Source organism: Rhea americana, unplaced genomic scaffold (genome assembly GCF_003343005.1).
Source record: "Rhea americana isolate MKP2758 unplaced genomic scaffold, rheAme1 scaffold_23, whole genome shotgun sequence".
Classification (NCBI taxonomy): domain Eukaryota; kingdom Metazoa; phylum Chordata; class Aves; order Rheiformes; family Rheidae; genus Rhea; species Rhea americana.
The window spans coordinates 5632130-5647997 of NW_028186346.1; the positions used below are offsets into that span (position 1 = coordinate 5632130).

Here is a 15868-nt window from a genome sequence, read left to right on the forward strand (position 1 = left end):
TACAGTCACCTCCACATTCATATCCTGCACATGTCCTTTTTCATCCTCCAAGTGTTTCACATTTAGTCTTACATAGATCTTCAGTCAATATCAAAGTATGTCAGTATGTCAGAGTATGATCTTCCTTGAATTCTTTGTAATTGTATAATTATACATGGTGAATCAGATAATTCGTATCTAGTTTTGGTACTGCTTTGGTGACATAAAAGAGCATCAAATATGATTAAGCTTGAATAATCAAAAAAAAATGAAATCTGTGTGTTAGCTGTTCTTTTTGGTGATCTGTAGCCAAGCAATATTTGAACTGACATGTAAGGTAAATAAAAGCTAACAGTTTACCATAAATGAAATTGCATTTTTAATGTATTCTTTTAAATTTTGTTTTATGAAGAGCTATGCTGAAGGCAAAACTTACCAAAGTATTAAATTTAATTAAATGATACATGTTACTATTCTGAATATCATTATTGTGTAAAATAAAATCTAATGCATTTGAGATAACATTAATAGCACTCTGAAAAGACTTCCAATGCTGTTTTTTCATTCTGAGTTTTTCATCCGAATATCTGATAACAGATTACTTCACAGGGCATTTTTGACTTTAAAAATTGAGGAAAAGGAGGAGATTGTCCTTAAAGTACCTCTTAAACTGGAAATAATCTTATATGGAGTCTTATGGTTAGCAGAAGAAAATATGCTTTAATTTTGTAGAAATGTGGATGATCATAGAATCAGCAAGGTTTGAARGGACCTCTGGAGATCATCTAGTCCAGCCTTCAAACGAGTGGCCTGTACAGGGATCGAACCCGCAACTACATAGTTGCAAAACAATGTATTTTAATCATTTTCAGTATCAAGAAACATAATCTTTGTAAGAAATTCTAAACTAAATTCTAAACTATCTAAAAATTTTTAAGTGAATTAGAGGATGTAGATTAGAAGTTTCCTGTTTTGTGTCTTGTCATTAATTACAATTTGCATTTGAGCTACTGTTTCTTAAATTGTCAAATCTAATTGGACTTGGAATTACCATTGGCTGTTCAGCTAAGGTGGGGAGCGTGTTCTTAGATGCAGTTGGCCAGAATTTCACTTGGAGCTGTCTATGTGGTGTCATGGACCACACTATCAAGAAATTCTGTGCAACGCACAGTTATTGCTCTAGAGATGGACCAGCTTCCTCTGCACAGAGCTGTGCTTCGTTTGCGAGCTGCATGAGTTGGGATGACTAGATCAAGTCCAAGCAGCACACTGCAGCCCTTGCATGGGTCATGTTTTGCCTCTCAGCAAAGGCCCTCTGTACGCACCCACTGATGTAACGAAGTGCTGTGGGGGCCTCKATTCTACAGCAAGGTCATGTTGCACCTTGCTATGGATTATGTTCTAAAAGCTGCAGCAAAATGTTTTACTGTATAAATGACATGGATGAAAATTGCCAGCCAGGATAGTATTTGAAGACCCAGTATTCAAATATGCACCAATATTCCAAGGTCCTTTTTGGATTATATGGATCACCACTTCTGTGTTTCAGGAAAGTTTGGAAAGATGCAGGAAGTCTTACCAGCTCTTCTGTTTTTATTTTGTTGTTGTTGTTATTGCTGTTTGTTTTTATTGTCAGTGTTCCTTAAAGTTAAGGAGTCAAGAGATTGTTTGGGAATGCCAGATTTCGTAGTTGAAAAATACGCTTTTAATCCTTGTGCAAGCTACTAATTGAAAATACAAGGAATTTCCCAAAGGGCTAGAAATCATTAAGGAAACTTTTTTTTTTTTTTTTTTTTTTTTTTAATCTTATGATTTTAAAACAATCTTGCTTGAGACTTTTTAGTGCTTGACTTGTGATTCCTGAATATGTGACATTGCTTATAGTATGTGTCTCAGTAGTCTTGCTGATACCAGTGAGACTATTGTCTTATCAAAGATCCTGCATGTGCTTAAGTATTTTCCTAAATGAGAGCATTTTATGTGTAGCTGGTGTATTGTGCACAGAGAACATATGATAAGGCAGTTCAGGAAGCTCAGCACATAGGTTGTGAAGTGCATAGCCTGAAATACGAAATGGAAAAGCAATAGGATAACACAGATTAGGGAGTGATAAAGAAACATTGTTTGTCTATCCTAATTTTAAGTCAGGCACAGAAATCCATACCTAAGCTAACAGGTCTGCTGAATCCCACCCAAAACTAATGTTGGGTGTCTGCGTGTCAGCTATAGTCAATATTGGGTTGCGTGGCTGTAGGTGGCTTACTCTGAGATAACACTCTATGTCACACTGACTATGTTGACTTAATTTCCTTTATAATGGGAGCTTGGGCACCTCACTCATGTCTAGGCAACTACGTGCAAACCTCTAGCTGACAACGCTTACTGCTGCATCAGGTAAAGCAGATGAGGAAAAAAAGTAGTTAATGTCTTTGGCATGCAGGGGATGTTAGTGTGAAAGTGAGGTCATAGATGTTAGTGTAGGGCTGGATAGAAGTATTTCTCATTTTGAGAATAAAGAGAAATTGGTGGGAAAGGAGGGGAGAAGATTATCATGTGTTGTAAAATATCATCTGTGTTATATCCATGACTTTTTAGATCTTGTAGAAAAATTAATTTTTGTTTCCAATTTGTACTTCCCTTTCAAGTTTGTTGTTTCTGTCTCAGATCTGAGGAACAGTTTGTGCACCCAAAATCTGGTCTACTGTGTCAGTTACACTAGTTGATGTAGTAAAAGGTATTGCTTCTAACTGTGAACCTTTCCTAACCTGTGCTTTTACACTATCACAACTACAACAACTTTACCATAACTTAGGATGAGATGAATTGCGGCCTCGAAGCAGCTAAAGCAGCTACTTCTTCRTTGATTACAGGGGGAATCTGTGAGAGTAGTTCAGTTGTGTGTATAGTTTGGAGACATCTGCCTATGGGTGAGATGAATCGCACCTTAGCAGTATCTGTTTCTCTCTCTTCACTACAAAAACAGCCTTAAACTACTAGGTTATAGGTAGACTTTTAAATTGCAAATGTATCTGCCATTAGGGCAGATAAATCTAGTCATTTTTTGTTTATGTAAARAAGTTTTGTCAAGAATATGATGATGATCACCTATAGAGCTCTAGCAGAAACCTGGGAGAATCTGTCATTAAGTCCATAGGATGTTCCGTAAGTCCATAAGTTAAGAATAGATGTACTCTTCTGAAATAGCGGTACACTCATGCCTGCAAATATACAAATGACTGAGATCTGATAATGGTTGCACTTGACAAATAAAGATAGCACTGATGGACTTGGAAGAAAGATGTTTCAATATATCTGGGAAATTCATGACTTCTGTCAACTGGGAAGGAAATTGAAGAGAATTGATTTGTTATTATTAGAATTTTATTTTTCTTTCAGTCTAACTTTTACAAAAATTTATACTCTTAGCAGCTATTTCTCCAAAGAAAACCAAAGCAAAATATTTTGCTGTGTTACAATTATATTGCAAATTGTAACTACAAGTTGAATACATGCGTAGCAGTTTTATTTGTTGGGTGATTTTGGCATACCTTCTCTTTGTTTGGTAAGTGATACATTTCTCTAAACAAGATAAATACAGAATCTTGAGACAAGCTTTAGTACCTCATTTTGATTCTAGTTATGTAAAAAGAACTAGGAACATCTTATGGACACATTAGACAAGTGTAAAAATGTCCTTTCAGCTCAATACCATTATTTGCTTCTGATTTATTGATATCTGAAAATAATAAATCTTGAATAAGTGATGAATATATTTGAATTATTTAAAACAAAAATTTGAGATTTTGCTGACATTTAATTGTCAGTCTATTTCTTCACTTACCATAAGCAGAATGTTTTTCAACATAATTTCCTACACCAATTTGGATACYGTTTCTTTGTTTATGTTCTTTTTAATGTTAGTCAGGTATGATGATTTGAAATATTTTAATTAATAGTGGAGCATATGTGTCTTTGTCATGTAACATACTGGAGAGCTTCCATGTTTGGTTTACCTAATGAAAAAGAGAATCTACAGCTACTTCCTTTTTCAAAAAAGCATACAACTTTGGAGGGACATGAGGGAAAGGGGAAGTTAGCCTTTCTTACAGGGTGGGAGGAGGTCAGGAAATTTCATATAAAGGATTAGTAGTAACATGTGATGCTAAGAAACTGAAAAAACAGTAAGTGTAATTTTTTCTGTGGTGTGCTAAACAATTTACAGCATACTTGCTAAACAATTTACAATATACTCCATTTCCTCTGCTCAGCATTTGCTTGATCAGACCCTAAAGATATGATCACTGAGATTGTAGGTTATGATGGTGTGACTGTTATAACATGACCTAGATACATTTTGTATTGGCAGCCAAAAATTCTCAATTCTAACTGTGAATTTAACTGCAGTGCCTTTCCACAGTGACTTCTAGCAGTTTAAAAAACCCTGGATGCTCATAGCTTTGGAGAGATTAACCCTTTAACCTGATGTACATTGTTCAGTTGGGGTATAATGAGATCATTTTTATCTTCATTGAGTAAATGATCTTAGTATTTTGGACCTTAAAAACTGGAAATTCACTACACATCTCTAACAAAAATGGCTTTGAAAGTAACTTTACACTTTGTCAGGGCTTGCTTTTTAAAATGATATATATCAAGTTCTGCATGTGAACCGACTAAAGAGGAAGCTCTCTGGAAATACTTGACATTATAATGGGTGTATGACACTAAACCAGGCTGAATCACAAGACCTAATCTAACTACTTATGTCTCCATTCTGAGTTTATTGGAAATATGCAAATGAGTATCTCTTCCTCATTAGAGGAAACTTCTTGAAAATTTGTGAAAACTGAGCAAAAGTTTTAAAGTTTCCGATGCTTCCGATTTACACTTACTAGTGCAGTAGTAAATCAAGGAGAGGGAAGACACAGAGTGACACTGAAGTCCTATCAAATGTGGAGGTAACCAGATGAATTTAGACAGTGTATATTTTGCTAATGCTTTTCACAGCTGAGTCAGTCCTTCCATCTATTTATAATTTTGAATAATTGCAGTCTCGCCTGGTTGCTCTATGCAATTATTACTCTACAGTAAGTTTCTTGGCAGCAATATGTAGGTGTGCCTTTCTCCCGCAAGCACCATACCGGTTTTGTCTTGTTCTTTCGCCAGGTGCTTTTTGTTTCAGATTTTCTCATGATTTCTTGACTTTCTTCTCTGCAAGTATATAACTCCACAGGTTATGTAATAGGTTTCCATCTACAGCAGGGCAGGGAGGGGCCAGGGTGTTAGTCTGATACTGAGGAGCAGCACGGGGAGTGATAGCAGCTGTCTGCATCTGGTTGTGTTGGTTGTAGACCAGGCACGATACTTAAATGAGCTCAGCAAAGCTCGGAAGCGAGAGGTAGGAGCCATGTGTGTGAGTCTCATCCTCAGAGCAAAGGCTTGACCATTTTGTCTATCAGCGGTTTCCATGAACTATGTCCCATTAAGGCTTTTCTTTTGACTAAATAATGTCAAATGACTAGCTGCCTCTAGTAAGAAAAATCTGAGAATGTTTTTGCTGATGCAGGTGTTAGTGGTATTTTCAGTACACTTTCCCTACTGAGACAAATAAGTCCGATAKTACTGACAAAGGCATGCTGCTGGTATCTTCTTGCTCTATTATGTATCTTAAGTTGATATGAGAATGATCCTGCTTGTGGTTAATGTGTTCAGGCACGTGTCAAGATTTGTCATACGTTCAGTGAGATGTAGATTTTCCTATCACCACCTGCTTTGTTTTGTTCTTGTGACTTCTGAACTTGGTCAAGTTCTAGGGTGMTTTGAAAACATTAGACTTGAACAAAGACTGTGGGTGATAACAGGGGCACAAATCATTAGCTGTGAAAGGCGCTTGAATGAGATGAGAGAATGCTAGTATAAGATATTGGACRAAATATTTCAGGTGGGAGCACTCTTTCTCTCCTCTACCTTTGCCTGCCTTGTTGGAGCTGAGCAGCTGCAGCACGAGGTCCGCATCATTCCTGAGATCAAACAAGGAGCCTTCCTCTGTAGCCTGATGGTATGGGGTAGGAGGAGGAGGGGCTAATTTGTAGGTCGGTGCTGCTTGTGCGTTTTGCATCTGAAGAATCACTGGATTAAATACACATGTAATATTTGTAACTAGGGTCAGTATTTCTCGCTCCCATAAAAGTGACTTTCTCAGCAGCCATAGAATCTAGGTTTTCTTGAGTGAGGAGCCTATGTTTAAATAAGCAGAATCACTGTCTTGGGACCAGGTAGTTAGCGTCTGAGATACCTTTTTGCTAAGGTAGAGACCTATAGTCCTGCATACCAAAGACACATGCRTCACAGAAGTGATAGGAATATTGTTTCATGTACTTATTCTTTATAGTTCTACCCTAGTCTGCAGTTGATATGGGCAGATTTTGGTCACGGGCTTACAGTCCTCTCAGTTTCACTAGAATTAAGGATTTCTGAAATGATGAAGAAGCCGCTTTTCCAGCACCCTGTCATCCTTGGAGTAAAATCATGACCTTTCTTTGAATAYAGACAATTTCCGTTAAAGGCAGCCTTCACTATGGTGTCAGGGATGGTGGCATCCCATTTACCTACTTCATCATAGCACAAAATGATAAAACRGTTGAAGGTTGTTTTAAGCCTATTCTTTCTCGTTTTGGAATTGTAGCCTCTGTTTGTTGTTTTATACAATCCTGAGAGCAATCACTAAAGATGAAAGTAAAATAAAAATCAGTTTGTCTAAGCAGACCTCTAATATGTTTTTGCTGGAAGTCTCATTATCTCACAACCTTTTAAATAATCTGAAAAATATCCTCCACCCAAAGAATGTTATACCATCTACTTTTGTATACGCAGCTGTGTGTACTGTATGTTCATATAAATGTCAGTGAGATAAATATCCTTAAATAAATAAATAAATAGCTTAAATATTCAGTGTTTTTTAAAAAATACTGTGATTTTGATAAACTATTCCCCCACCCCCAAGAATGTAGATGGAATCCTTTTGGAATAATCAATGTATGCTCTTATTTTTATTTTGTTTTTTTTACTCAACGGTGAGACTTGGGGCAGGGGGAGACCTAAAGGGATTACTTTTTGTTAAGAAATGTTTATAGTGCTTCAGCATTTACAAGAGCAACCTTATGACCTCTCATGTCATTTGAATTTTGGCCTGCTATGCAAACAGTTACTTTTTTCAGGATTTGAACCCAAACCAAACAAAAAGCCTCAAGCAACTTTCTGTATCGCAGGCAATGCAGTACGCAGATTTTAAAAAGCAAGTCAGTAGTTTTGGGGAAGTTAGAGGTAAAGAAATCCCCTGTTGTTTCTTCAATTCTTGACTTAGAACACTGGGTAAATACACTAAAATAAAGTGCTTTGAAAAACAGAAAGAACAACTGATATCTGCTAGCCAAATAAAAAGTATGTTTGGTATACTTAAGGTTTGGGCTTTTTTTTTWAATTTAATTTTCTTTTTTAGATTTCTGGGATTTGCTACAATAGTAGTATATTAAAAGTTCATCAAATTCTTTGTGTACCCAGCTGGGTAGCGAAGATATTTTCTTGGACTCTTGAACCAATCTTCTCATCTGCGGAACCAACAAATGAAATTCGAGTGGGAATGGGAGCAACGGTGGACATCCAGAGACAGCAGAGGATGGAATTACTGGATCGTCAAATCATGATGTCTCAGGTTGCACAGATGCAACGGCAAAGGCAACAGCAGGTATTGATATATGTTCTGGAAGGATTGTATTAAGTAATGTGAAAAAATAAACATTTGGTTTGTATAATTTGTGGTTCCTGTTTCTCAAAAATACATGTTTCTTTATTTTTCTCAGTTGATCTTTCATAGACTAATGTATTGCTGGTGACTGTTTAGRTGTCTGTATAGCATTGTAGGATAAAATTGCTTCACAAGGCACGAGCAGATTGTCAGCAAAACTTTTAAGAACATCAATACTTCTGGCATTCTTTCACCAAAATTGAGATTGAAAGCTAACGTGATTGCCTCCCAGTAGTCTTTAGTAAGAGCCATTGTTGAAACTTAGCAAGCCGTAACACTCCTGATTGTTTTGAGTGTTGGTATAGTTCATTTATGTGGAGGTGTATTTTGAGTAAGTCCTGTTTCTCTAAGAAAGTGCAGAAATTCAATTCTCTAACTTTCTTATAGAGGTCAACCACAGGGACTTTCTATTTGCTACATTTAATGCTCTTATTTTATTTCCTTATTGAATAGAATGGTAGAGCCTTTTTATTTTCTCTGTTTTAGTCAAGCTGGCTAGTGCAAATGTTCACATACTTTGCACATGGGGCAGTAAAACAAGACAGCCAGTGTCTCAGTTCGTTTTTCTCCTGTATTGTAAATGTGCATGTTACTACGCTGTCAAACCTGGGGGACGAAATAGGCCGTGTATTGCTCTACTTGAGGAAGGGTTACCCATAATTTAGTTACAGCTTAATAGTCTGAGGTCCTTATTGAGTTTCCTCTCCCTGAAATGTAGCTCTGTATTGATAGGCACTCTCTCGTTGTGCTTGTGGTAGCACAGGGCAAGTAGGTGTAGCTATGTTGCCATTAATATATTAACAGAATTAAGAGGTGTGATGACATAAAGATTTAGCTAGAACTAGAGTGTCCGTCTTGGTTTCCCATCCAAAAATAATTATGTTTTCATTAATTTCTTTTCTTGTAATATGGTAACATTCTTCCTCACGTGGAAAAGTCTTATTTTGCTTTTCTTTATTTCCATTAGCGCATTAATCAATTTTAATATAAGAAMTGAATTGGAAATTATTTAGTTTGTGAATATAGCTGAGTAATAGGAAATGAATTAAAAGTGTCCATTGGACCACAAGCTACTGTGAAGAGGGCAGCCAAGCTTCTTCAGATGGGAACAGGAACCGATGACGAGTTATGAAGGAAAGTCTTTATAATGTATTTTTAATTAGGAAAAGTAGTAAATAAGTTTGGAATGGTAAATGATAAAAAAAAAAAAAAGAAAGAAAAAAAGCTGGTAATATTTTCTTCTCATCTTCTACTTTTCTTAGGCTGTGAATTATGGAAGTGGAAAAATGTCATTTCATACCTGACTTCAAACAGAGTCCTTAAAAAGGTGGAGGGATTTAAGTAAAATAGATGAATATTATTTGAAGTTACTGTATGTTTGGCCTTTAACTTCAATGCAGCAAATAGCTAACTGATAGTATACATTTTATCGCTAAACTGTGAAACCAGTGATCGACTGGAAGGCAACAGAATTGATGTATGAACRTTCAGAAAGGCTCTGCAGAAAAGATGTGTCATAAAAGCTTTCGATGAGCCTTTCTTTATGACTCAGATTTTACTGGATATCAACCAAATCAAAACAAGCATCATTTAGAAATGCTGAGAGGTACTGGTAAAAGTGAAAAGCAGACTAAGTTCAAAATAATCTCTAAACATTTGAAAAATGTTTTCCAAATTGTTACAGTTGGACAATTCCTATGCCTTTAGAGGCTTGCAAAGATATAATATGACAACAGCGGAGTTGAAAGATCATGCTACAGTTGGAATGTAGATGATAATTTTATCCATGATACAGAGATTAAAAGAGTGCAGATCAGTTTCCTATCGAGTTATGTGAAACTGAAAATAATTAAGGCTGCCAGGTATGATCAGCCATCAGATATGGGCTTTGAATTATATTCTAGGAGAATTTTATGCAAATTTATGGAGTCCCAGTGTGTATCCCTAGATAATACTGTATAGGCAAGAGGAATTGACATTTTCTCTCCTGCTTTTTATGTTGTTTGAGGAAGGAAGTGTGCTGTCTCTGTTTTATCTTGTGCTCCATAGTGCAACTATTTTGCTTGGCTGTCCCTTGGGAAGGGGCTCTGCTCATTGCTCCTACTCCTTTGCTCTTTCAGTTTATCTACTTGAGAAAAGAGAAAGTTTGKTTTTTCTGTGTATAGGTAGCATATAGAAGGAGAACACAAGAACAGAAAATTAAGTTTTAATGGTGCTCCAATGTCCCATAGAATGTRGTGAACTCTATTCTGGCCATAAAGAGGCCCTTTTAAATTTTTTTTAATTGGACACTTGTGGTAAACTTATTCTTCAAGTCTTTACAAGAAATTCTGAAAAAAAGTGAATCTAGCAAGGTAGGCAAGTCAGCACAAAAAGGGTAAAAGTTTAATTTAAAAAAGAGAGGCTGAGAAAAAAGTTTCTCAGAAGTTGTTCTTATTTGACCTCAAAGGTACTGGATTGTAAAGAATTTTTTCTTTTCTTTTCTTTTTTCTTTTTTTTAACTGTTCACCGACCTCTTTGATCCAAAGCAGTATTTACTTCRGTTGTTTTCAACAGAAAAAACATATACATATTTTATTAATAGATACATACATATGTACAGTTTCCTTACTGGCAACTCTTTGAGCTTTCTCTTTCCCAGACTTTCTCTAGCTGAAATGCTTCAAATCAGAGGAGTCTTTTATGCTSAGAGCTGTGCATATAACTGCTAGGCTGTCAGAGACTCATGACTTAGAGAAGTAGACTGAGTATGTGGTAGAATTTGAACATAAATCGCMCATTTCATTACTTGATGTATGTACCTTGTTTTGACTTATCCCTTAAATATTTAGTGATAATGTGTTTGAATGTGTTGATAGAAACTGAAAAATTATCTTAGACTGCTAGTTTCTCAGGGGAGTGTGGTTGCATGATGACTGATTTTTGTCTTGGTTTCTAGTTGCTAAGGATGCAGTCCTTAAACAGATGGTAGTGTGTATATCAAAAACTTTCTGTTCTTTTTCTCTTTTTTTTCTTCCGTGGATAATTCTGAGCAAGGATGAACTTGTCACAAGTGAAGATTATTGAGTGTCTCCTCCATCTCCTCCATCCATATTTTGAAAAAATAAATCAAAATATGTGCCTATATGTATCATTCTCTGAAAAAAATACCAGCTTACTATTTTGATTTTGTTACAGCTTTTTAAATTTTATTTTCTATCTTTTAATTCTTTTCTTTCCCACTCTTCTGTTCTATTTTCCCATTTAAATAATTTGTCCTGTCTTTTTTTCCTTCACGTCACTTTTGTGTTTTCATTCCTCGATATGTCCTTTTCCTCCCTCATCTGCATCTCYCCCACTTCATTGTTTCCCATATTTTGTGTTCCCTCCTGTACAACATCCTTTGCTTCAGAGGAAGTTTTCTGCCATCATGTCTCACCCGCCTGTAATCATTTGCTGATGYATCCAGAGGTTCCTAGGAATTTAGGGACAGATGCGTCTTGCCTTCCTCTCATTCAAGACAGGATGTAGGTGAGGTCTTCAGGTACTATTTTTATGTACCYAAACATTTTGGTCTTCCTCTCCTAACTTTTCTATATTTTAATCTCTTTCGTTTCCCAGCATTTTTCTGAAGTTAGTCTCTTTGCAACTCGAATGAAAGCACTGGTGCAAAAAGAGAAGAAACTGCTGCATCTATGCCCCAGTGTGCTAGCAGGGAGTCAACATGACTTTCACTTCCACTGAGAAACTGGGAGGGTGGCAGGCAGATAACCAAATTGCAAGTAGATATGAGGGAAAAGTCTGTGCCTAGCTGTTGTTGACAACACTGTTGTCACTAAGGACAGGCGTGCAGGGTATAGCAAGACCGTGGAAAGTTGCAGAAAAAGTGGTCGGTGCCTTATGTTGGCAATTAAGTATCACTTCTTCTTTGAGTGCTTCTCCCTCCSTGCATTTTGGTGGCAGAGGGCATGAACTTCAGCTTGAAAAATACTTTCTGTACCCACGTGGCATCTGTTCTTTCATTTGTGCTGAGCATGTTAAAGACACTGTATATTATCTGCTTCTTGGTTTCTCTTAACTTTCATGGCTCACAAAGAGCTTCACCAGGTTATTCCAGGCTGTGTGATGAGCCTACAGCAATGTATCAGCATCTTCATTTTATTACCTTTTCTCTGTCCTTCACCTCACTTTTAAGCAATTTTTGTCTTTTTCATGATGTCTTTTTGCTTTTCTGTTCCAACTGCCATTACTTTTCAGTGAGACCAGAGACTCCTTTGATTCATGTTACATGTCCTTTCTAGCTGAGATTCATCTGCTTGCAAAGACCAGACTTTTTCTGTAACAATATGACTTCCCCTAATTGTTTCTTTGCAAGATGTCTCTCTCCTGGGACACTGGAGAGATGCTCTGTGGGTAGATATGTTGAGTATCTTTATTGTTAGGAGGAGTCTCATATCCTGAGAAATGCACAGCTCTCATTTTGTGCGCTAAGGACTGTGAGACTATATTGCTAATGTACCTCCCAGTTAAGAGAGGCTAAGGCTTCTGACCTTGGAGAAGAGAATTTGATGGAGCAAAGACCTTTCTGTGAAAAGTATTCCTTTTCAGGAGTATTATCCTCACTCACAATGTTAGGAACAGAAATCCCTCAGGAGTATACTTGCAGATGGTCCATCTCTACATTCTCAAAGAAGTACAGGAATGTGTTCTTATCATATCTTTTAGTTTTCCCACTGGCACTAAGAGATGGCACTTTGGCAAGGTCTTCTCTAATAATGTCAAAAGTTTGAGTACCAACAATTGCTTCAGAGACATTTTGAATTCTGGCGACCTTCTGCAAACTTCATACCTTGTCAAGTCCATGCAGTCCCCATGTCCGTGTAAAGTCTGTCTCTCTCACAGACAGCCCTTTGGATGGGAACAGGCTGTTCATATCCTTCCAGAAACGTATGCATCATTGTCAGTAGAAGACTCTGCCAGACCACTTTACACAAATAAATGGATGAGGTTTTCAGCCAAGTGTTACGCAAAGTCTTTTTCTCCAAGTAGGTTTTCGTTCCAACCACTATGTGTTACCTAAGGCTACTTTGGGATCTCTCAGGCCTCAGTGAGCCTTTAACTCATCATTTACTTTTTGACACTTTCTTGCCGTTTTCAGATCTTAATTTTCTCTGTAATTTAATTTTTTTTTCTTCCTGCTTAGGACAAACCTATTTTTATTTCAGAYGAGGGGCTTTTGTGGTTGGAGATTATTCAGTATAAAAACTGTGTCAATACTGCTGAGCTTGGCATATGTGAACTCTTTCTTTGTTTCTTAGTGTTTCATTTCAAATAATGTTGCAGCAGTTGATAATGCATTGCTATTTAGGTATTTCTGTTTGGATTTTTTTTTTGATAACTTTTTCCATGGATTCTAGATGTGGTATCATTAAAAATTATCAATTTCCTGGGTGCTGATCCAGGTAATGGGTTTATGACTGTTTCCTCTATAGCTAGCCACTTTATTTTTCTGGCATTTTCATGGAAATTGGGCATTCTACAAGTTGAAAGTCGCTAGTGAGTACTACTAGAATAAACTGAATATAATCTGATTARTTGTCAGTCACTAACAGCGTCTCTGACTCTCACTCATCAGTAGCACCCCTGTTCACTTATTGAACTATCATTTTTTTGAACTGGAATCATGCAAATCTGTCTTACTCAGCTTTTGAACTATAGTCTTCAGCTACTGAGTGAGTTCAGTTTAATATTTATAATCAATTTCCCTACAGAAGTAGTGATTGGTACAGTTGCTGGACAACTTCCTAAAGCAAAATAGTATTTTGAAGCAGGTAATTTTTTGAGAATAGATTATGTCTATTTTCTTAGGTAGTTGTTCCATATTCTCTTCCTCTGACAATTTAATTAGAGGTAGTTCTCTTAAAGAAAGCTTCTGGCGTATGAATCTCCCTAAACAGTTCCGGAGTATTTAATCCTCAGTTGTCTGATCTATTCCCGTTCACAGAAGGCAAGTTTCTTTTTAACTGTTTGTGTCCTTTTATTTGTAGCTCCCAACAGGAGCTACGCAAGGCACCCAGTTTTGAAGCTAATAGGTTTTTAATAGCTTGTTCTGTTACCCTTTAGGTATGCTCTGAGAGGTTCTTGTATGGAAGCCAAGTAAACAAAAAGCATGTAATTCGTATAGTGTGTGGTCTGTCTTAGTATTTGGATTTTCTGATTAGAACTCTGATATTAGTGCATAACATCTGTAGGCCTGTTTCAGTAGTTGTTTCTTATAGCACATCCTTAAGAAGCACAGTAGACAYAAAAGTTTCTCCAACAGTATTGCCAGTATGTCATCTTTTACATTGGCTTGGAATTGTCAACAAAATGGAAACCCCTCCCATTTGCAGCTTGAGACAGAACTTGAAACTTTGCCCCCCCCCGCCCAAATAGGATGCTAATCTGTTTTTTCTCTGCATCACCACATACTAAACCTTCATATACGGAAGTATGTATTTATGCAACAATATTGRAGAATTTGTTTTTATGGTTTGTGTTTTGTCAGAACAGCAGTTTTGGAACTCTGATTTCTCTCTTTTGTTTTGGCCTCTACTTATTTCCGTTCAAAAAGGTTTCTGCACAGGAAGTGAATGAAGGATTATCTGTCTAACCACCATGCTTTAACAACAGTCACCTGTCAGCAGTCGACACCCGAAGTGCCATGCAGTAAGGATTTAAACAGTCTCTGTGCTGTGCCTAATAGGTCTAAAATGGAGGTAGTAAATTGTTTCCTCCAGAAGAGGCTCCACAGTCATACTGTTGAGCCTGCTTTCAGCGTTTGACACACTGGGTCCCCACAGGCTAGTTTTCCTCCTCACCAAATACAGAATGCCCAACAGAAGAATAGGTCCATTCCTTAAAAACTGAGGTGGTTATGGTTGACAGCTTCACCCCTCTGAAGACCCTCACTTAGAAGGATCTATTATAGTAACGGGGACTTTCTTTTCAATATCTACCTGGATTACTGTGGGAAAGGGTGACAAGCGCTGAATTCCACTGCCAAAAGCACAACACTGATGCCTGTTTTTAAATGATATAGCCAYGATGATGTCTGCAGTGTTGCAGTGCTGACAAGACTCGGTTTGGGTGAACATCAGCTGAATAGTCAAGCAAGAGCATGGCTATGACATTTGGAAAAGGAAGTGCTTTGAAAAGGTAGTTGAGAAGACCGAAATCACCAGTTTAGTGCAATTGAAGTCTTGAGAATCCTGCTTGGTACTTCCCTGGTGTTGGGTGAACAAATAAAATCAGTTCTCAAAAATACCTTCTTTCAAATTCTGATTGACATGAAGCGCTTTTCTTCCTTCTTGRCGTAGTGACCCATGACCTTCCAGCTGAATCATTGCATCACTGCTGTACTGAAAAGTGAGTGTTACACTGGCATGGTTTGGTTCAAAATAGGTATGTAACCTTTTCATAACAGGTGAATGCAGCGTGATCTGACTCAGTGTTCTGCGCTAGCTGACAGTGTGGAGGAGAACCTGCRTAGCTTTGCACTTATTACCAGCCAGTTGTGTGTCTGAGTCATCTGATGGCACCCTTTCCTGTTGTGCATGATAAGCAGCGGTCTACAAGGCCAAATGCTTGGGCATGCACAAGTACAACAGGAAGTGCTGAAAACTCTCTACACCTCATCTGACTGCAATAGCAAAAGCAGCTGGCCCCACCTCGCCTCCCAGGAAGCGGTTGGCATTTCTGGCTGAAGTCCTGTCCTTGTCTCCCAGGCAGCTCCAGGGTCCAGATTAAGATGTTACTCCTAGGTTTCAAAGGAAGTAGCTGAGCAGGCATCAGCCACAGGAAAGACCATATGTGGATTTATCAACTTCCATGGCATATGAGCTCCTATGGGACATGACTGACATCAAAATTCAGAATGCAACAAATAAGAATTGGAGACAGAGCCTCTTGGCYGAAGAGACCTGTCTGCAGGACAAGTTTCCAGAGGAAATTGAAATATCTTTAGAAACTGTTGGAATACTTTCCTTGGTGAAAAAAATTTCCAGCCTAATAATGATGTTCGTAACACTACTACTGTTATATTTCTACCCTTTTTCAAAGAAAAGG

General features: G+C 37.4%; 1 protein-coding gene across 1 annotated transcript in view; it reads left to right on the plus strand.

The window, feature by feature from the left end:
• The window catches only part of UBAC2 (UBA domain containing 2), a 110987-nt gene that overhangs the window by 77859 nt on the left and 17260 nt on the right, over positions 1-15868 (plus strand). Inside the window, exon 9 of the mRNA XM_085306030.1 lies at positions 7478-7723. Coding sequence (XP_085162156.1) covers positions 7478-7723 — 246 coding nt within the window. The remainder of the gene's footprint in view (positions 1-7477; positions 7724-15868) is intronic.